Source organism: Osmia bicornis, chromosome 9, assembly GCF_907164935.1.
Source record: "Osmia bicornis bicornis chromosome 9, iOsmBic2.1, whole genome shotgun sequence".
In the NCBI taxonomy this organism is placed as follows: domain Eukaryota; kingdom Metazoa; phylum Arthropoda; class Insecta; order Hymenoptera; family Megachilidae; genus Osmia; species Osmia bicornis.
In genome coordinates this window covers 9,587,799-9,611,396 of record NC_060224.1, presented here as the reverse complement: position 1 = coordinate 9,611,396, position 23,598 = coordinate 9,587,799, and the positions used below count along the sequence as shown (strand labels likewise).

At 39.0% G+C, this 23,598-nt stretch overlaps 1 protein-coding gene across 2 annotated transcripts in view; it reads right to left on the bottom strand.

Annotated features, from left to right (window-relative positions):
- Positions 1-9,483: 9,483 nt before the first annotated feature.
- LOC123988121 overlaps positions 9,484-23,598 on the bottom strand; it is a 63,857-nt gene continuing 49,742 nt past the window's right edge. The window contains exons 2-4 of one of the 2 annotated variants that reach the window (XM_046287027.1): positions 13,370-13,400; positions 9,798-10,326; positions 9,484-9,687 (exon numbers count right to left, since the gene is read on the bottom strand). In XM_046287027.1, coding sequence (XP_046142983.1) covers positions 9,517-9,687; positions 9,798-10,115 — 489 coding nt within the window. In that variant the 5' untranslated portion in view covers positions 10,116-10,326; positions 13,370-13,400 and the 3' untranslated portion in view covers positions 9,484-9,516. Of the gene's footprint in view, positions 9,688-9,797; positions 10,354-13,369; positions 13,401-23,598 lie in introns of those variants that run through there. The other variant, XM_046287028.1, reaches the window with a different exon arrangement.

Sequence of the window (23,598 nt, the reverse complement as noted above, 5' to 3'; positions counted from 1 at the left end):
ATAGGAATGAAAACTACATAACATAATAATTTCAAGAAGGGAATAAGAAATAAAGAAATGTAATGATTTATAATGTTTATTTATACATATATATATTTTTACTATATGTTAACAATAATAGGCCGCCCGCCGCCACCTCCTACCGACCCTCTTTCCTCTTCTACCTCCACGGCGGTCACCGTATAGCATTTTTTTGCTTACTTTTTTCATCTGAAATATAATAATGAATTTTAATATAATTCTGTCACACAAACTAGGACACCCTGTATATGCAGGTACAATTATATTAAAATTCATTATTATATTTCAGATGAAAAAAATTTCAATAATACGTGGCTGGAGTGGCTGTCATGGTGACCGACGATGTAGACGTCGCGGAGAAAGAAGAGGCATTGTTTATATTTATTGATTATATTTCAATCAATAAATATTGTATATTATAGATCAATTTACATGTTCCTATAAGTTTTATAGTCGTTTACGTTATGTGTTTTACAGAGTCTCATCGAATCTGTCGTAGCGTGTGACTATATTTCCGCCGATCGGCCCTACGTTGTTTCATTCATGATACTCCTTCTCTTTCTTTCGCGCTCTCGTTTTGTATGTCCGCCAGGAATCAAAATCTCGCTCGGCTCAAGCAAATTCATTTTGCTAGATGGTCACAGATGCGGCAACACCGCGTTAGAACTCTCAAATGATGTGATTTGGCAACTATGCCACCTCACTTTCGTTTCTTATTCTGCATAATGACGTTAGATGTCACACCGTCAAATGTCGAATTTCTCAATTATGTATTTTCACGATTGCCCGATTCTTTCTAATGGCGCTTACATCGATTCGGAGGAGGCCTCGAAGGAGTCTGTGCCAGTGATGCCAGAACCGTGGGACGTGGGACAAATTTTTACCCTCTCCACGACGTCCCACGACGTCCCAGTGACTCCCCTACCGCCGTTGTTTCATCTAACACAAGCGCGTTGTCCCACGTGTCCGTGTGAGCTCTGCGGGTTTAGCAGAGTTCGGCTGCTCTCGTCATTTCTACGTTATCGGCTCGATGCTCAAGCCGCTAAAGCACGTGGCAGCAGCATTGAGGAATCGACAAAATAATATAATTTCGTCCATGGCAATATGGCTGAATTAAGAAACCAGGAGAATCAGTTCGAATCCCGATTTTACGGTTTCAGTTCTGATTCTTAATGCATTAACGTTTTTTTAATACATAAACATACATTTTTAATACATTAACTTGGGAAGCAGTTAAGAAAAGGAGTTGAACTGCATGTTTCTTTGATATTTTTTTAAATATTTCAGTGTTATATATACACATATGTATGTACGTACATATAATAAAAGAACGTGATATAGAAGTTATTTCTACAATTATGTAGATATTACCGTTATTCTAACTATTACAATACGTAAATGCGAAGAAATACGAGGAAAATTGGTTAGGTTAAATTGTAAGGATATAAAGAAATTTCAATTTTTTACGGTTGGTTAGTTTTATTTTTATTAATTACAACTATTATCATTTTATTCTGTGAATAGTCATTAAAATGGAAGACATAAAAGTACAGTTTGATTTTTTAGTTAATTTGTACTACATATTTCATTAGGTTTCCGGCAACTGTTGCAGCTGGTCCACGCTTATACGATGCTGAATATTTTACCTTTCTGTAATATATTTAGGAAACAAATAAAAGTATAGTTTAGTAATTGTTATAATACAGTATCAACTGTTAACCTTATTAAAAACTTATCTCATTTTGCGTAATTATTCTGCATTTTCGCTTCCTTGTTTTGTAATGACGAATGACAGATTTTTTTAATGAAACTTTTACTAGTGCATTTGTGAGATTTTTCGATTAAAACAAGATCAAACGTGGTATAATTTGAATTATAATTTTTATTTACTTATTTATATCTAAATAAGTAAAAATAATGCAAATTATGTCGTGTGTGGTCTTATTTTAATCAGAAGAACCTTACAATTACATTGGTAAAAGTTTCATTTAGCAAAAATGAAAAATAAAAAAGTTATGGTTGAATTAATATTGTCTCACTCAAATGTTTTTTTTTCGGGCCCTTTAATTCTCGGACCTCTTTCTCTTTCGCTATTTGTCTTTTTCTACGTTCGCCAGCATTCAAGAACTCGCTCGAGCCAGCGTCAGATACTTTCAGGAGAATCGGGAAAATCCAGCAGAATAACACATTCTATACTGAAAGAATATACTAACTTATCTGTCTAATCAAATGTTAATAAATCTGGCAACAGATTTATTTTTGGACTGCTTTTCTTAAGTAATCAGAATTTCACCATTCTTCTGTACAGATCGTGTGTAGCAGTTTGTAGCAAATTCAAGATATTTTCGATATTATGTAGAATACACAACCGATCGAAAAATATTAAAAATCCAGGATATTTTGTGCCGTTTTTTATATGTTAAAGGCGATTGAAATGAAATAAATGACCAACAATGAATAGTATAATAAAGGTGATCGCTGTTCATCTATTTCCTTCCTACGATGTACAGGATTGCCTTGAAATAAGCAAGTGGCTCGGGACCGAACAGTTGCTTATTTCGAAGCAGAGACCACTTGCTTATTTCAAGGCAATCCTGTATTTCTTCCACAAGTGACGGTTTCCTAACAATTTACAGTACAGTAAAATCTGGATATTCATATGCAAGAGAGATTGGGATCCAAGCGAGGTGTCTAATCTCGACGCCAGCCAAGCGTGAACGTAGAAAGGGACAGGCAGTGGAGGAGAGAGAGAGAGGTCCAATGAACAAAGGAAAGAGCCGAAACATATCGGTGTGACTAATACTAATTCAGTTATAAACATTTTTATTTTTGACTTTTCTTAAATGAAATTTTTACTAGCGCATTGGCCAGATTTTTCTGATTAAAATGATACCAAACACGATATAGTTTGAATTGTAATTACTTGCTAAAATTGATGTTAAAAGTAGACGAAAAGCCAGAGAGATCGAATCAAAACATTGCCTATATCCAAGCGAGGTGTCGAAGTTTGACCGAACGTCTTGCATATACTCAGGTTTTACTGTACTGTAAATTGTTAGGAAACCGTCTCTTGTGGAAGAAATACATCGTAGAAAAGAAATAGATGAACAGCGATCACCTTTATTACACTATTCACTGTTAGTCATTTATGTATTTCATTTCAATCGCCTTTAGCGTATAAAAAACGACACAAAATATCCTGGATTTTTAATATTTTTCGATCGGTTGTGTATTCTACATAATATCGAAAATATGTTGAGTTTGCTACAAACTACTACACACGATCCGTACAGGAGAATGGTAAAATTCTGTTTACTTCAGAAAAGCAGTCCGAAATAAATCTGTTGCCAGATTTATTAACATTTTTTTAGACGGATAAGTTAGTATATTCTTTCAGTATAGAATGTGTTATGTTGCTGGATTTTCCCGATTCTCCTGACAGTGTCTGACGCTGGCAGAACGACACAGCTCGAGCGAGTTCTTGAATGCTGGAAAACGTAGAAAGGACAAATAGCGAAAGAGAAAGAGGTCCGAGAATTAAAGAGCCCGAAAAAAAACATTTGAGTGAGACAATATTAATTCAACCATAACTTTTTTATTTTTCATTTTTGCTAAATGAAACTTTTACCAATGTAATTGTAAGGTTCTTCTGATTAAAATAAGACCAAACACGACATAATTTGCATTATATTTACTTATTTATTTAAAACCCAATGCAAATATATAAAGTAACTATAATTCAAATTATGTCGTGTTTGATCTTGTTTTAATCGAAAAATTTCATCAATACGCTAGTGGAAGTTTCATTCAAAAGAAAAATCAGTCATTATAAAACAACGAAGCGAAAGTGCAGCATAAGTACACAAAAAAATAATAAGGTTTATAGCAAGCTTAACATTTTCTATTGTATTATGGTAATCACTATATTATTTGTTGTATTATAGGTAAGTAAAATATGCAATATCGTATAAGCGTGGACCAGGTGCAATAGTTGCAAGAAACCTGATATGTATATAACAAATTAAATGAGGAATCAAATTGTATCTAATCCATCTTTCATTGTAATGACCATTCAGAGAATAAAATTATAATAGTTGTAAGGAATAAGAAATAAAACTAACAAACCGTTAAAGATTGAAATTTCTTTATATCCTTACAATTTAACCTAACCAATTTTCCTCGTATGTCTTCGGATTTACGTATTGTAATAGTTAGAATAACAGTAATATCTAATTGAAGAAATTACTTAAATATTAATAAAAAAAATATCAAAGAAAGATGCAGTTCAACTCCTTTTTTTAACTGCTTCCCAAGTTAATGTATTTCATAGTATTAATGTATTAAAAAAACGTTAATACATTAAGAATCAGAACTGAAACCGTAAAATCGGGATTCGAACTGATTCTCCTGGTTTCTTAATTCAGCCATATTGCCATGGACGAAATTATATTATTTTGTCGATTCCTCGATGCTGCTGCCACGTACTTTAGCGGCTTGAGCATCGAGCCGATAACGTAGAAATGACGAGAGCAGCCGAACTCTGCTAAACCCGCAGAGCTCACACGGACACGTGGGACAACGCGCTTGTGTTAGATGAAACAACTGCGGTAGGGGAGTCACTTGGACGTCGTGGGACGTCGTGGAGAGGGTAAAAATTTGTCCCACGTCCCACGGTTCTGGCATCACTGGTCTGTGCCCTTAACGAGCGAGCAAAAGCAGAAGCTCCTTGGATGCGGCCTGTTCAGTGACGGCTAAGTTGCCCAGAAACCGAACTGCGGCCAAACGAGCCAACTCCTACAGCGTCAGAACGGACCTTGGCCAATTTCCCGACAAATCATTCAAATCATTTATATTATATTAAATTATATTAAATTATATTAAATTATATTAAATTATAAATTCAAGTTTTATAATCGTATCTGGAACCGCGTTTACTAATCAATTTATTTTCCTCTGTATTTTTATTTTAGGTTGAATTATTGTAACTAATAATCTGTTTTTCTTTTATTGTATTTTAATTTTAGCACAAACACGATTGTTATTTTCTTTGTATTTTTCAATCCAGGGCGTACTCATTGTACCTTACTAATACTATTATTTTCTTTTGTATTTCAAAACAGGGCGCAACATTTGTTAATTAACTACATTAATTCAATTCATTATTTAAATTCAATAATTAATTACATCAATTCATTCATTATTTAATTACATTCAATATTATCTTTTTATATTACTTACCTTTTTATTATTATCACATTATAAACGAACAACACATAATTTCTTGAATAAACATACTTATTATTTTGAGAAAGGAATTAACGTTGGATTTTACTCCTTTACTGCGTGCCACCCGAACCTATAATCCCTTCCTTTATTAATATATATAAAGAATACGAGTCGCCTTCCCTTAGGGAACCGCTCTCCCTACGCGTCGGCGCAGTAGCGTGCTCGCGAATAATTCCGGGACGTTACACTATTATAATTTAATAATGTACGTATGATAAGGACCAATTCCTATATTCCAAATATTCGAATAGTACGAATTCAAATAATGCGAACAATTTCTGGGAATTATTACTCGCACTAATCGAGACCTACCTGTACATATTGTAACGTGGTGACACCTGTGCCCCCCCGTTACAATCGCTGCGCTTCTCCCACCTCAAATCCCACCTAGAAATGACCCTTAACCCTTCTAACACCTCACCCCTTTTCCCCGCCCGCCGGTGTCGGGCCGATGGAGGCGACGGACAAGAGACAACAGGGATCACCCGCAAGAAGGAGCTACGAGGCCGGCGACAGACTTCCCACCCTCCAGGAGAGGAAAAGCAACGCGGGACTTCGGAAAAAGAGACGAAGCGGCCCAGCAGCTGATACAAACGTCCACCTGGAGCCATCTGTCGCCGAGCCCGAAGACCTCAGTCCACCCGCCACGGCCGGAGATCCGCCAGCCCCATCGAACCCGAACACCGGCAGATCGACAATCGATAACCAATCTATTCCGTTGCCAGAAAAGGCCCCCTTCCTATTCCCCATCCCCTCCCCAAAAATCATCCCGCAACGGACCCGTCGTCGCGGCAGCGACGACGAGCCGTCATTGAGCCTTAGGCTATCTAATTAAGCGAAAGTAGAGATTTTTGGCGAATATCGAGAGTAGCGATTTGCGAAGTGCGAGAGAGTGTGAAGCGTTTTGGTGAGCCCTTACTACTATTATAATTTGTAAAAGAGTGAGTTCGGCAACGGCACCCTTCGATTTCGGAATTTCGCGCCCGCGTATCGCGCCGGTTATCCGTCGTTATGTTTTGCGAACCCTTTTGTCCAGCCCCTGTTACTCCCGTCTACAAAATCTTCCTACGCGTAACGTGTGCGAACTTCCAGAGAACCTTCCCTACCCTGAGATCTCTCCTAGCCCTCGACAATCCTCCTTGCGTTCTCCCCCGCGATATTGTAAGGACGTAAGTGCCTCGAGTCCCATCCCCTGTAACGACCCCCATTCTGTCCCTTTGTCCAAATTTTGATTGCCACCGCGAGTGGCTGGCGCCCAACGTGTATACGAAACTAGTGTGAAGAGAATATAGAGTGAACCCCCGAAAGGGTCACAATATATAATAACTATTGTTATTGCAAACTTCTATTCTTTAGCGCTACTCTGCAAGGAATGTACCGATCGCTATGATCGGAGACGAATCATAATCGGAGATATTTTCGCGATGATCCCAATTATAAAAATTTGTGGAATTTGTAATTGTTAATAACTATTGTTATAGCAAGAATCCTATTCGCTGGTATTACTCTGCAAGGAATGTACCGTTCGCGATGAAAGTTTTCCAATCTAATTGGAGATATTTTCGTGATGAGCTCGCTTCCAAAAATGTATGGAATTTATTATTGTTAATAACTATTGGTATAGCAAAAAGCTTATTTCTTGATGTTACTTTGCAAGGAATGAACCAATCGCGATGAAATCATTTGTAACGGGCAATGTGTTTAACGTGGGCCTTTTGTAAAATGACCCGGTATTGTGTAGAAAAGACACTGTGCAAAATGTCCGTAACAAGTTTCGGTCAATCTATAAAATGTCCGATCATTATACAGAATATCTAGAGGCTGGTGATCAATGTATCGAAACGCTCTTGTTACATAGATGTGGTAGGCTAAATTAGGCTACATATATAAATCCGGTCGCCGCAGTCGCAGCGCGCCGTAAGACGGCCGGCAACACTTTCGTAAGACAATACATAGTGTTGTTTAAATAATATCAAAAGCGATGCCGGCCGCTTCGCGGTGGCCGGATTTAGGTGTGTGGCCCATCCTAACCTATCACACCTATGTATGGTTTTAATAATAATAATAATAATAATAATAATAATAATAACAACAATAATAATAATAATAATAATAATAATAACAATAATAATAATAATAATAATAAGTTTAATGTCAACGAACCGTGGGTATTATATAAAATGTCCAGGCCATTTGTGAAATACCTGTCTATTATATACATTGCCCAGAAGAATGTGCAACCTACACAATGTCCGGTCATTTTACAAAATGCCCACGTTGAACACATTGCCCGTAACACCTTTCACATCTAATAGGAGATATTTCTACGATGATTCCACTTGCAAACATTTGTGGTATACGTTATTGTTAATAACTACTGTTGTTGTAATTATCCAATAAGAACGGTACACCACCTTACGGTATGCTACAAATACTGCTCGCTCTACTAAAAAGTGTGAAAGAAAATAATTTTTAACAAAAAAAAATCCGACTTCGAAATGCACTAAAAAGTGTAAAATAATTACTATTCCATTTATACCAGTATTCCACAGCTATTAATAAAATCTACCTAATCGTTAAATAGGATACTAAATACATTTCAACCTTTTCGGAGGCGGCGCAAAATTAAAAATACCCGAATATACAATCCTGCCAATAACGATTTGATTGCGGTATGGCAAACTTGATAATTAATAAGTCGTAGGAAAACAAATTCGAAACGTTATAGATACGGCAGAAAACATTTGTAATTGTAACGATTGTATCAGAAATTGTTAGCACTTCTGATGTACATGATACTGCATTTCACGAGAGACCATACTTAATTCGCGTAGCTCACTAGGTCTAGCGAGATTTTTAATAACGTGTGTTATTCCCCTCTACAGCTTGCTTCTTACTTTCCGATCATATAAATAGTGGACAGAAATATATGACGTACGATAACTGATAAGCGATGATGACATGGTAAAGATACACGATACAATGAAATTCCTATTATTTTTCAAAGAAAAAAATTATATGATCGTCAAGAAAGAAGCAAGCTGTATAGGGGAATCACACACGTTATTAAAAATGTTCCTAGACCTAGTAACCTGCGCGAGTTAAGTATGGTCTCTCGTGAACTGCAGTATAGTTAATCCGCAATGGGTATGTTGATTCCCGTTGAATATTGTGTACTTGAAATTATCAAATGGGTTATTTGTCACAGGTTGCCGACGCCTGAACTAGGATCTTCCTAGTAGAAGAAAAGTTTTTAATTTTGCGCCGCCTCCGAAAAGGTTGAAATGTATTTAGTATCCTATTTAACGATTAAGTAGATTTTATTAATAGCTGTGGAATACTGGTATAAATGAAATAGAAATTATTTTACACTTTTTAGTACATTTCGAAGTCGGATTTGTTTTTTGTTAATAATTATTTTATTTTTAATTATATTTTTCGCTATCTAACAAGTATTTTGAAAATAAAAAAATCACAGATATGCTTGTACATTGTAAACGCTTCAGATCGCAGAATGAAACTAATTAACCAAGTCGAATGGACTAGGTGGCTGAAAAACATTGTTACTGATAAAGTTTTTGATTAAGGAAAAGAACAGAGCGATTCTGTGCGTATGAAAAGCCGAGAGTAACGCCGGAAATAACAACAAACTTTAATTGCGTTGTAAGAAATGTACTTAAACATTTAATGTACGAAATAGCATGTGGACATTAACTTTACTCGTGGCAGACTAACATGGCCAGCAACGTGGGCCATCGCATCGGCCCTGCGTACGCAGTACTTCTCCCTTCCATTTCTTTCACACGCATGGGTGTGTCGCGTATAAAAGGTGGGTAATTACCACTTCAACAGTTACATCCGTAACAGGGGTCGGAAACTCCCCTCTACAAGAAGTCTAACATTGACTGTAGCGCCATCTACTAACCATCCGTCATGAATGTACTAAAAGTAGACATATATATATATAAGTATACTATATATGTCTCTGATATATATAGTACTTCTCAGAATGATATATATATGTATATATATAGAATACTAAATTTGGGATAGTCATAAAGTGACTGCTAAAAATCATAGATTTATGATTTAGCCGATTTCTTATCTGTAAATCATAGATCTGTGATTTAAAGCAGCCACCTGCAGGGATAGGAAAATAAATTAATAAATCTGAAATGGTATGAAAATTATAATATATTTAAAATGAAATTAAACTGTCCTGTTGCTACGCAATACATTTTTCTCGCCTTTTTTAATCGCTTCTGTATAAATTATATGGGTATTTGTATTCATGCTTCGCCTTCTAGCTTCATAAGAGATATTCTTATTTTCTGTAAGGACATCATCATTCCTTTCCTCATGTACATCTTCCATAATATTCTAAAATATATTATACTCTTATACTTTTTAACCAATAATAAATAAAAAATCTTCTTTATAACAGTAAACTGTGCTGCTTATAATATTTTGTACAGTGCAACAATACTTACGTGTTGTGTATGTATATTTAATGCCACATCATGCACTGATGCATTTATACTTGGATTTTCTTCAGAATATCCACTTAAATTCAACGATGGAACAACGTTATCTTTTAATTTTCGCTGTGCATATCCCAATTTATAATCATCCTCAGCAAAATGCAAATAGCAAATCCTGAGTTTCTTAAAATCTTTCAAACTCGACACATCCATTCTAAATGGAATAATGTTTTTCCATTTTTCGAGCTGCTCCGAATTAGATGGAAAGCAATGGCTTGGCACATCGTGCCGTGATGGGCAACCTAAAACGCAGCACGCTTGAACCATTTTATGAATCACCTCAGTTATGCTCAGTTACTAATAGGAAACACGTTTAACAACACCACTGGACTCCACCAAAATGGACGCTATGATGCTATGACGCTATGATGCTATGACGCTACGACGCCAAACAACGCCAAACGACGCCAATGTAGGCGGCGCTGATTGTCGTCGTAGTAGCGCTATCTACGTACTGTCCGTCAGCAGGGAACTAAAACTGAAAAGCCAAGAAAATCAGTGAGAGTTTCCGACCCCTGATCCGTAACGTACGTCGCCTGTCTTGTGCGGCCTTACCGACGAGCCGAACAATAACATCGGCAATAGACAGCACCTTCTAAAACGCGAGGTATTAGCCGGCATGAAGAAGTTACATTAATACACCAAAATTCCACCACCCTCACACTCGAACATCACACGCCTTAAGATAGTTGTTGAAATATAAATTTAAATACAGTGACATCTTGCGAGTAGTATGAGGAGTAGAAAACAAAAGAAGAAGAAAATAACGGTTCCTTAAGTGCGCCATGCGCCTAGACAATTCTAAAATGAAAGTTCTTCAAAGTTCTAAAATGAAAACTAAAGTATCAAGTTTAACTAGAAATAAACACGTGTGTTCTTTGTACCTCACCCATTTTAACAATAGTAAAAACAGACATTCGACATCGCCAATTTCAAAGGAGCAATATAAAACATGTAACAACAAATTCCCAACACTCACACCATCATCAGACACATTCCAAACATTAATTATAAGCGCATATACTGTTAGTCCGTCACGCTGCGATGATGCTGAAACTTGGGCCCCACAGGAAACCCGACCGATTCTTGCTGTGCGATCAAAGTGTTAATTTCTATTTATTTATTTATTGTTGGGAGGAGGAATTGGGGGCTTTTAATCTCCGAAGGTGAGGAACGACTGTGATTTCTAGTTGCTGGTTTGGGAGTTATCACACTACAGCCAACCGGAAACCAGAGCGATGTTGGAGCGCGGGGCTACTTGCATTCTGAATTTCTGATTTATGGCATGGCAAGTTTAGAAATACCAGATCTTTTGTACCAAATAGTTTTTCCCGTGCCATATGGTTGCCAGAGCTTAACGGTACCTGGCAGAGTTCAAGATAATTAAAAAGGCCGTGCCATAAATCGCATAGACTCGAAGGGTAACTCTGCCGCGATGACCTAGAGGAACCACGTGCGATTTCTGGAAAAATCCAGACCAGTTCACACTTTTCCTTCCCCGTACGAAGGGCACATTCCCCTTCCAGCATCTATCATGCTAAGGGCGTACTGGAAGGGAGGAACTGCGACTATTTAACGGTTTTCAAGTTGCGCGAGGAGAGGATTCTTAAACAGAACATAGTACAGATAGAACGTAGAAATAGACACACAAAGCTTTTCTTAAATTGTAACAAATTTCACACTCCACACATTTTAACACACACACACACCACCATTTAACTATGATTAAATACCTAAACCTGCAATCGACATAATTATTTATCGGCCCCAAGCCGAATCAACTTGGGTGGTCCTTCACAACCTATAGACGGCACTCCATGCAAATACTCAGAACCTATCAAAGTCCTAACAAATTCTGTTCACTGCACAGTTTGCAGCGCTGAGCAGTCCAACAACTGCGTAGATTTTGGTGGCCTAAACAATTTATGCAGAGCCCGTGCGCCTTGATCACCTGTACCCGCTCTTCCACCTTATCAGGCGGAAGATCGGGCAAGCGGATACGTAGTGATCCTTATTATAGAAGGCGCACGGGTATGCAGCCGCCGTCTTGGTCCTGAGTGGTGCTACGGGGCCAGCTGATGCTGCACTGGCCGAAGCCGTCGATGTCGCTCCATGCGAGGTCGCTCAAATCTGAATATTCTTTACAACATTTTATTCACAGACGAAGTCACTTTCACTCGCGATGGAATAAACAATTCGAAAAACTCTCACATCTGGTCATATGAAAATCCTCGAGCCATAACAGTACGATCCTATCAACACAGATTTTCTGTAAATGTGTGGTGTGAATTTCTGGGTAATCGTCTCATTGGACCTCATTTCTTTGAGAGTAATCTAACTTACAGAAATTTTTTAGAAAATTGGCTACCCCAATACGTAGAGAATATACCACTAGAAACACGATGACACGTGTGTATACAACATGACGGTGCGCTTCCTCATATTACCAGAAACGTAACAACATTTTTCAATGAGACTTTTCGTAGTAGATGGATTGGAAGATATGGAGCTGTTGGCTGGCCCATCAGTCTCCTGATCTAACCTCTCTAGATTTTTTTTATGGGGTTCCATGAAGTTGAAGGTGTATTTAAATCATAAACCTAATACACGTAACGATTTGATAGCAAAAATCGAAGATGCAGCTTTTGCCATTAACAGCAATCTTTCAAACTCTTCAGGAGTGTAGCGAATGCAGTGACTGCAGTCCATGGAAACACGCTTAGCTGCGTGCATACGATCAAGAGGTGACCATTCTGAGCAATATCTTTAAATTACTTTATGTACTGTAAATAACTGTAAAACATAGTTGCGAATAAATGATTATGTCTTCAACAATTATGTATTTGTGATTCATACTATGTACTTTTCTTTCATAATCTCGAAAACGAAGACGAATCGATCTATGGTGTATATTTTGCTCAGAATGACCTCCCGAGCATGTTAGCCGAGTGTGTCAGTTTCAATCTGGGACACCCTGTATACATATATTTATTTGTTGTGTTAAACCCACGTTAGCATTCTCTCTCAATCCCAGTGAATTGTGGTGACAGTTCCCACAACAATACAATTTAGCCACTCAGGTTGTATTGACTTTAATATATAAATATTACGTGGCCTTTCCATCAAAATATTTCCGCCAGTCACACGCGCTGCCTAACCCTCGGCTACGTAACAACGAAAAGTCAGGAAATGTAAAGTTACAATATTTCATTTCTGACAGTTAAAAATGGTTGTGCCTCGTAGTTATATACACCGTGGAGAGGAATGAACAAATAATGAGAACCGTATAGAATACCGGTTATGACATGGCACATGCATCAAGCTTCCTGCACATTGGACATACACTGGAGGCATCATAATCGTCATAAAAACATACGCGCCTTGCTATAGATTACAGAATGCAGAACTAAATCAAGTTAACATACGCAGGAAGAATAAAAACTCGTCATCTAAGAAGGTTATTCTCTCGCCGAACAGAGTAGTATTTGTACTTAAGATTGCATCAATAATAAATTACTTACATTAATTAGATCCAACTTTTCATCATCCAGCCTGCAACAAAGAAGGAAAGAAAGTTCATAATATATATATTAGAACTAAATAAATATTATACAGGGTGTTCGACAACAGGTGGGCAATAATTTAAGGGGTGATTCTAGGGATCAAAATAAGACGAAAATCAAGAATAACGAAATAGCGTTTACGGCTTTGTTTTCCAGTTATTAACGTTTAAAAATTCGAGTAAAAAACGCCAGAAACCTGCAATCCGCTCAGCACCGACGACCGACCGTCAGGTCAGCAGGGGTCGGTACAGTCATAACCAAGAATCGAAGCCGAATGCTGCAGTACCGAGAAACAGAATAGCACGAGGTAAGTTTCTACTATTGAACGATTCTTGGTTATGACTGTACCGACCCCTGCTGACTTGACGTTCGGTCGCCGGTGCTGAGCGGATTGCAGGTTTCTGGCGCTGTTTACTCGAATTTTTAAACGTTAATAACTGGAAAACAAAGCCGTAAACGCTATTTCGTTATTCTTGATTTTCGTCTTATTTTGATCCCTAGAATCACCCCTTAAAATATTGCCCACCTGTTGTCGAACACCCTGTATATCTAAAATTATTCTAATAAATAAGAACTCAAAAATATATACCGGGTGATTCACGAGAAACAGAACACCTAATTCTCTCCGTTCGGTTTAAAGATAGAAGAAAATGTTAGAGAAAAAGGTTGTACTGTTTAAGAGAAGTTTCTACCTTGTTGGTTCAAAAAATGTTCGATTTTTCACCAGTTTTTCATGCGAAAAGTATTAAATATAGAATGTTGATGTTTGGTATGTTGATTAAGCGGTCTTTATTAAACATGAAAATATTTTTTCAAGATTGCCAAAAGATGGCAATTGGAGTGGGAGGAGCCACGTACGTCGGTCTCTATGCTAGCTGGCTATGGTATGTGTCCATTACGTCGTATCCAGCGACTTGGAATCGTTGATCATACGGAATAGAACCTATTCTTCAGTTCAGGGTCATTTGAAGGTCATAGTGTACCATATCGCTGTACTCGTCTTGACATCAGCTAGAACCCTATGATGTTAAAAATATATGGTGCAATCCAAAAATCATCAATGAACTTCAAAAGACCTTGAAAACGATAACAATCGGAAATTTTTTTTATATCCCCATATTTGTCTCCTTAAGGGGGTAGACACGGGTAATGCAGCGAGGTGACATTACCGGCAAAAATGGGACTAAAAAGGGGTCCGGGATTTTTCGCTTTTCGTCCTTATATGAGAGTATTTGAGGCTGGGTGATGGCTCATTCGAAAGAGGAAGGTTCAATGCAGCGCGTTCTGGTCATGATTGAACGAGATTTTGTTAATATCTAATAATATGAATGTCCAAAGTAGAGAAAAAATCGAGAAAATACATCCTCAGAATCCAAGGTATTTTTAGGTCACTAAAAGAGTTTTGTGACTCAAACGATGACCAGAGCGCGCTGCAGTGAACCTTTCTCTTTCGAATGAACTCTCACCTAGCCTCAAATATTCTCATATGAGGACGAAAAGCGAAAAATCGCGATTGCATTCTCACAGACGAGTTCCGCCATTATCTGGATAATACAGAGCAAGTCACGTGACAAATTTAGTTCAGCTAGTAGTTATAAGGTGGCGTCTAAGTAGAAAGGCTGCCGATTTGGAATTGTAGTCAGAATCGAGCGTTAGCTTGATTACGTCACTCGAACTGTGCTGCGAAGGCAAGCGAAAAAGGCAACATCGCCCGAACGCTGAGTGAGACGCACTACAGTCATGCTGACCTTCTCTCATTCTGAATGTTGAGATTGTCCCTTTTCGCTAAGATTTGACTGCCGCCCGCCTGGATTTTTCACAGCGCCCCATAACAAACCTCGCTCCATTCAAACTATATCGTATTTGGTATCATTTTAATCAGAAAAATTTCACCAATGCGCTAGTAAAAGTTTCACTAAAAAAAAGTCAAAAATAAAAATGTTTTTTGATTCAATTAGTATTAGTCACACCGATACGTTTCGGCTCTTTTGTTTCATCATTGGACCTCTCTCTCTCTCCTCCACTGTCTGTCCCTTTCTACGTTCACGCTTGGCTGGCCATCGCATATAATCCGAGATTCGACACCTCGGCTGATATATGCAACGTCTGGGTTCCAATCTTTGTTGCACACATTCAACTTTTACTGTATAGACGGGAGGTCTCTCCATTTATTAGTTCTAATAGTACCATAGTACTTTTTTATGCAGAATGTTTCAAGGAGTTGACACAAGTAAAAAAAAATGCAATTCCATTTAAATAAAAAGTGAATTTGCATTTTTTGAGTTCATCGTTGCATTTCACGAAGAAAATGAAATCACAGAAAAATAGACATTATCATACCATTGAACTTTTACATAAACAGCTTTTTCCTATCTCTTACCAAATTCAAGGTATAACCCGTCCCAATTGTATGACGTATCCTGTATACTTTTATTAATTAAGAAACATTTATTTAAAAAAGTTAATAACTTTTTCTAAAAATAATTCTCAGATTGCACGTTCCTTCGGTTCCTCAAAGTAGGTATATATTTTTCAGCAGCGAGGAGTGCTACGGTGCACTATGTAAACCCCACGCGTTTGGTCAATCAGAATTTATCGGAGCGGGACAATTCTATCATTTGGGTTGAAAGAAGGATAGCATGATCACCGTACATCTCACTCTAAACGCGCGCCAATGTTTCGCTTTCGTTCTTCAGGCGTATCGTCGCGATGCCTCTGGCGAGATGAGCGTTTGAATGTGTTTGTAAAAATACTTGAGGCGCTGTTGCCTTCCTAGATCGTGTTGCGCGCACGCTAGCTGAGAATTAAACCTTTCAAGTTCGTAACAAAACACGTAAGTGGCTCCACCAGGCCCAACGAAAAAACTACTGTGACGTCACGTGCCGTGTCTACCCCCTTAATTCAGCCATATTGCCATGGACGAAATTATATTATTTTGTCAATTCGTCGATGCTGCTGCCACGTGCTTTAGCGGCTTGAGCATCGAGCCGATAACGTAGAAATGACGAGAGCAGCCGAACTCTGCCAAACCCGCAGAGCTCACACGGACACGTGGGACAACGCGCTTGTGTTAGATGAAACAACGGCGGTAGGGGAGTCACTGGGACGTCGTGGGACGTCGTGGAGAGGGTAAAAATTTGTCCCACGTCCCACGGTTCTGGCATCACTGCCTCGGCCCCGAGCAGACCTCCTAGGAGGTCGGACCGGAGCACCGGCAGGCTCGGCGTCGCGGTTTGTCCAGGCGACGAGTTTACCGGCAGTCGGACCGTGACGTATGTCACGGGCTGGCAGCTCTCAATCGCTCCAACAGCCGTAGGCACCTAGCTTCGTCAGCCCCGAGGTTTGTCCCAGGATGACCAAACTAGTGCGCGTCCGTAAGATCCGCCGGTTTGTCCGCGGGGTTCCGAACGCTACCTTACACGGCACCGCAACCGGCCTATGGCAATCGATTCCGTGCCGTCCTAAGGCTTGACCCAGGGCGAGCCAAGATTGGTCGTCGCCTCGTTCACCGCTAGGTTTGACCACGGTGTACGAGGAGACAGCCGCGTTAGGCAAGCGGGCAGCAACTCCCATAAGGGCACTACTATCTTTTGAAATTCCCCTGGTCCCGATGCAACACCTTCCGTTAACTTCGTGTACCGATACAAGCCAACGTGTGTGATTATTGTTAGCATATCCCGCGATGCAGGGTCGACCGGTATCTGCATATATGCATGAGTCAGGTCAATCTGACGGATTTTTTCTCCCCCTTGCAATGCACTAAAGATATCGTTTATCGTCGGTAATGGGTGTCTATTTATCACTAAACACGGGTTAACCGTTAGCTTGAAATTACCGCATATCCGTACAGAACCATCATCTTTTATTATCGAAACAATGGGTAGCCCATTCACTCGTTTCGACGCGCTCGATATGTCCTAAATTTTCCAATCATCTCAGTTCCGCTTCTACTTTATTTTTCAACGCGTATGGCACGTGTCTGAGTTTGCACGCCTTCGGCACAGCGTTTTCTTTTAGGGTGAGTCTCAGGGTACCTCTATTGAAACACCCTGTACCCGTACCAAATAGCTTAGGGAAATCTTTTGCAACTTTCTCATTTAATTTTTCCTCAGCGGCTAATTCTACATTGTTCAGTTTAAATGACAACCAAAGTCCAAAAGCGTGCAACCATGACCTACCGAACAGCTATGCTCCCTTCCCCGGCATTACCAATGCATCTAGTTCTAACATGCGATTTTTAAATTGAACATTTAAATTACGTAACATGCCTACCGGTTTTATTTTCAAATTATACGCGTTCAGTGAAAATGAGACATTCGACACTCCCAGATTCGCAAAATACTTACTTCTCGTATCATCAGAAATTACACTCCAATACGACCCCGAATCTATTTCCATTTTAAAGTTGATCGAATTTATTGACACATCAACGTACGCGGGTGCCAACGCTTCCCTCGACTTTATCGCGCTGCTCGTCTTGTTTACGTTACCGATCGGCGTTAGGCTATAGAATTCGTACATGTCGTCGTCTTCTTCTCCATCGGTACTCCCCTCTCCTGTCTCTCGCAATTGCTGCATCCTTTGATTTCGGGTACGGCACGCTATTTGGATATGGCCCCTTAGGTTACATCGTCGACAAACCTTAAATCTATGTCTACATTCCTTGCCGATGTGCCCTCTGTTTCCACAACAATAACAAACTATCGTGCTTCGTTTACTTTCCTTGTTCTTATCGTAGGCCTCTTGCGAACGAAAAGAGGTTTCTTGGTTTTGAATATTTCTATCATATCGTTTACTATTATTCGTACGATTACTCATGCGCCGATCATTACGATTGCTGCCGTTATTTTGATTGCCTCTACGCTTTATATTGAGTGCGTGAATATCCTTTTCTGCCCCGCTTGCCTCGCCGATTTTGTCTGTTACCGCTGCGTCCTTCTCAGCTTTCTCACGCGTTAACGCTATTTTATACGCTTTTTCGTAGGTCAGGTGTTCTTCTTTGAATAAATCCAATTCTGTTGCGTGATCCTAGAGTCCACATACCAGTTGGTCTCGTAACGCTGTTTCTATTGATGAGAAATTACAGTTCAACGATAATTCTTTCAATCGAACTATATAATCCGATACACTTTCTGTCATTGTCTGCTTCGTTACGTAAAATTTGCATCTTTCCATTGTTCCGGAGGCTTTGGGCATAGATGGTTTGTTAACACTTCTACGATTTCTTTGAACGTTTTATCTTTCGGTTTTTGTGGATAATAGAGGTTTTTAATTAGCTTGTAGGTATCTGTACTTACTTTTATTAATAAAATAGCTGCTTGCTTTTTTTCGTCTATTGTATTATTCACCGTGAAATACAGTTCTAGCCTCTCAATAAATGTTTCCCAGTCATCTTTACCTAGCTCGAATTCCAATTTGATTTTTGATTCCATCGTTACTATATCACTGGTCCTTGTTTCGTCTATTCGGTATTGCTTTTGTTCCTCCTTCGACTGCAAATGCTCGATTAATTTTCGTCTTAGTCTTTCGGTAGAGTCTTTTGTTTCATACGGCACACCCGCACTTTTTAAACGTATACACAGTTCAGTTCTCGGGAGACTCGATATTTCACTGTAATCGTTACTAAATCATTCAAAATCACTCGGCTTGCGATTCGGCATTGGTTCAACGCATGCTTACACGGTTCGCAATAACCTCATCGCCAGTGTTACGTATGCTAATCAGTCTTTATCGACGACTTGACAATGTTACAGACAAAACTCGACTAAACTAAACAGATACGCTCACTCTGACTGACAGTCACACACACTCACTCGTACGTACATTTATGATTTCACTCACACAGCATTCTCACTTACAGACGTATACATTACAATGAACATGTTACGTTTTCGCCTCGGAAATTTCCTTATTTGGTGTTACGAACCCGAGTCGGATGTGCGCACCCGGCATAAACAATCTTCTAGAAAATTCGAAACCAACGCGAAGCAAGAGTGCGGTTCCTCAGAGTCACGTAGAGTCCGTCCCCACCACTCTTTTTACTCCAATTTTTGGGTATAAAAGGGGTGGCGGCGAAGACACTTTGGGTCTACTTGAAGTCTAGAAACGGTTCTATTCTAAAGTTTATTCTATAGCAAAAAATCAAAAGTTGTAGCTATTATGAATTAAGTAACCATATACTCAATAATTTATATAATTATACACTCGTCAATATAACCAAATTAGTATCCCTTAATTTATCCCTTAACCTAATCCAGATACATTCCATCCCCTCCCGATGGAAGAACACCCACCACTTTCTCGTGGTTTCCATTGAACAATGACAATTTGAATGTGTACAACAATACGTATAATTGATGAAGAGTGAGTTTCCAATAACTAATAGCAACATTACACCTTGTAGCAATAACAATAACAAGTATAGCCGCTTGGCCGCTACTAGCACCTCGCGACTCAGCCGATCGAGCCAGCGTGCCTTGGCACAGTGTTAACTTTAGTTAATTTTCGTATGGCCAATTTTAAAGTGTCCGTATTTTTGAAAATTGGTCCCTTAAGGGGACAAATAGGACTATATTCTCATTTCTTTTTAACCGATTTCGAAAAGGAGGAGGTTACTCAATTCGATCAGTATATATATATATATTTTTTTTTTTTTCTGTGTGTGTTCACCGATTACTCCGAGATGGATGGACCAATTGGAATGAAACCTTTTGCATCTTGTAGGGTATGTCTTCCAGTTGGTCCCATTAAAAAAAATTTTTCATTCTTTAATTTTTATTGCAAAATACAAAAAGTTTTTAATCTCAACATAGGACGATTTCAATGACCCTTTAATATGTTGTCGGTGGCATGATTCTGAACAACTTTTTCATTATGCATAATTAACGAAAAGCTTTAGTTTCCGAGATATTCGTGAAAAACTATTGCTACTACTACATTCAATTGTACGTATGCCTACGTGTTTCTACCGGTGTATGAGTCAGCATGCAGTCGCCGATTCTCTGTTGTTTCTATACACATATCACGTCGACCGAAATTCAGTATGCATATACATATAATAATAACTATTGTTATTGCAAAATCCGATTCTATACCGCTACTCTGTAAGAGTACGTTTATGTTGGAGCGTCGATAAACGATAAGAGCGTCAATCATAGCAATGTGAAGTTGTCTTATTATCAGAGCTCTACTACAAATAAACCAGAGATATTTTTTCGCAGCTATGATCGACGCTCTTATAATTTATTGACTGTTCGGACGCGGTTGAGAACCTTTGTCGATCAAGGGAGGTTTATGATCTCAAGAGGCCCAGCGCGTTCGTCGCCGGAAATAGCCCTTTGACTCGAAGGACGAGTCAAGGCAGGGCTTTTGTTTATCGGTTTTCGCTCGGTTCGGTCCCACGAAAACACGTGCAAGTCATAAATGACCTAACGGTTCCGCTGTCCCTTGTGCGTCATCGATAGAAGAAAGAAAGAAAGGATGTTTTCAAACACCACCCCTCTTATGCTAGAGTTTTCGGGTGATTTCCGTGTATTTTTTGCTTGCCTTTTTAGTCGGCTAGAAGACTTCTTAAGCCTCGTACCGACTTGTGCATTTTGCCCAAACGAATGCTTCGTTGTTCGCGCAAACCTTTCTACCTGGGGTACCGTAAACCTTTGTATCTGAGTTCTATGTAGAAAGGTTCTTTCTACCGTGAACCAGTCGAAGTCAGAATGTCGACAGGAACAGATGTCACGATCGCCAATGCAGCGTATATTATTATGAACACAATAATTAAAAGAAAAAGAAGAAGAAAAAATCAAGATATACGATGGTGGATTAGTCAGATGTATAAAAATAGAGCAACCTCTAGTGGTGAAAAACTACTTAGAGATTTACAGATAGAAGCTAGTGGACATTTTAAAAATTTTGTGCGGATGTCGTCAGAAGATTTTGAATTTTTAATAAATACTATCGGCCCCAAAATACAAAAAAACGACACCAAATTTAGAAAAGCTGTGACGGTGAAACAACACTTAGCGATAACGCTACGTTTTTTAGCAATGGGAGATTCATATACGAGTCTTCAGTATCTGTTTAAAGTATCCAAACAATTAATATCAAAAATTGTTCCGGATTTCGAAAATCAGTTTATGACGGTTTATCAGGCCATATCATAAACTGAGTTTTTCCGAAGGGTAAATTCGACAGCGGTCGACTAACGGTACTTGGAAATTTGTAACCAGCACAGTAAAATTGTTCGCACGAATATCCTTTGATGGACAGACAGCCGTCGGAAAGCGTTCGTTCGTGCCCAGGGCCTTCGCGAACACATAACGGGCCGTTTTCGGCGCACGAATGCTCTAGTGAGTACGAGGCTACAGCCGTCGAAAAGCGTTCGTTCGTGCTCTGGGCCTTCGTGAACACATTAACGGGCCGTACTCACTTGAGCATTTTTGCGTGAACGAACGTTTTCGGTGCACGAATGCACAGGTCAGTACGAGGCTTTACAGTTCGGATCGCGGTCGTGACATGGTTAGTTCGCGAGTGCAAGAGCCGAATCTCTTTCGAATTTGGAATAATCGGATGTCGTTCGGATGTCGACTAATACAGTCACACCGACGACCCGTAGGGCTGGTTACATCACGTAACCACCCTGAATACACATATTACAATCACATACAAGACACCCGCGGTCGTGACGACGACCCGGTAGAGTGGTTACTTCATGTAATCACCCTGACTCGATATTATTGTTCAACACGGAACGACCCGGTAGGGTTGGTTACTTCACGTAACCACCATGATTATACATTACATTGGCGCAATGCAAGACACCCGAGGTAGTGACGACGACCCGGTAGGGTTGGTTACTCCATGTAACCACCCTGATTATACATTACATTGGCGCAATGCAAGACACCCGAGGTCGTGACGACGACCCGGTAGGGTTGGTTACTCCATGTAACCACCCTGATTACACAATACAAGATACACGAAATCGTACTTATAAGCCGCAGAGCAATGGCTTCACATGCGACTGTTCTGATTTAAATACAACATAATATACATGCGATCGCTCGCACCTTGCTTCAATTTCTTTTTCTTAGATACATTTTTAAGAATCAGGGGTTTTTATGCGATGAAGCTTTTCCCCTTCGTTTTTGAGAGCCAATAAAATCAAATATTTCTGGCTCAATTATTATTAAATTAATTTATTAACCTACCTCATTCCTTATCTTAATCTGAAATACGGGGCTTCTCCATGTTGGGGAGGTTTCGACGTTACATTTACGCTCCAACATAAACGTACCCTAAGGAATACACCGATCGCGATGAAACATTTCACATCTCGTACATCTTTCCACCATGATCCCATTTGCAAAAATGTAGGTAACTTCTTACTGTTAATAACTATCGTTATTGCAAGAAAACCTAATCTTTAGGGTTATTCTGCAAGGAATGTAGCGAGCACGATTTGTCAAACTTATCCCTGCAAGTAAACTTCGTCAGTTTCTTTACTAATTGTTCACTAATAATAAAACAAAAAAAAATAAAATAATTTTTAACAAAAAACAAATCCGAGTTCGAAATGCACTAAAAAGTGTCAAATAATTTATATTTTATTTATACCAATATTCCATAACTATTAATAATATCTACTTAATCGTTAAATAGGATACCAAATACATTTCAAAGTTTTCGGAGACTGCGCAAAATTAAAAACTTTTCCTCTACTAGGAAGATCCTAACTTGGGCGTCGGCAACCTATGATAAATGACCCATTTGATAATTTCAAGTAAACCATATTCAACGGAAATCAACATACCCATTGCGAATTAACTATACTGCAGTTCACGAGTGACCGCACTTAACTCGCGCAGCTCACTAGGTCTAGGGAGATTTTTAATAGCGCGTGTGATTCCCCTTTACAGCTTGCTTCTTTACTTTGCGTTCACATCATTTTCTTTACAAAAAATAATAGGAATTTCATTGTATCGAGAAACTTTACAATATCATCACCGGTTATCAGTTATCGTACGTCATATATTTCTGCCCACCATTTATATGTAAAGCATAACAAGAAGCAAGCTGTAGAGGGGAATAACACACGTTACTAAAAATCTCTTTAGACCTAGTGAGCTACGCGAGTTAAGTATGGTCTCTCGTGAACTGCAGTATAGTGCATGTACATCAGGAATGCTGCC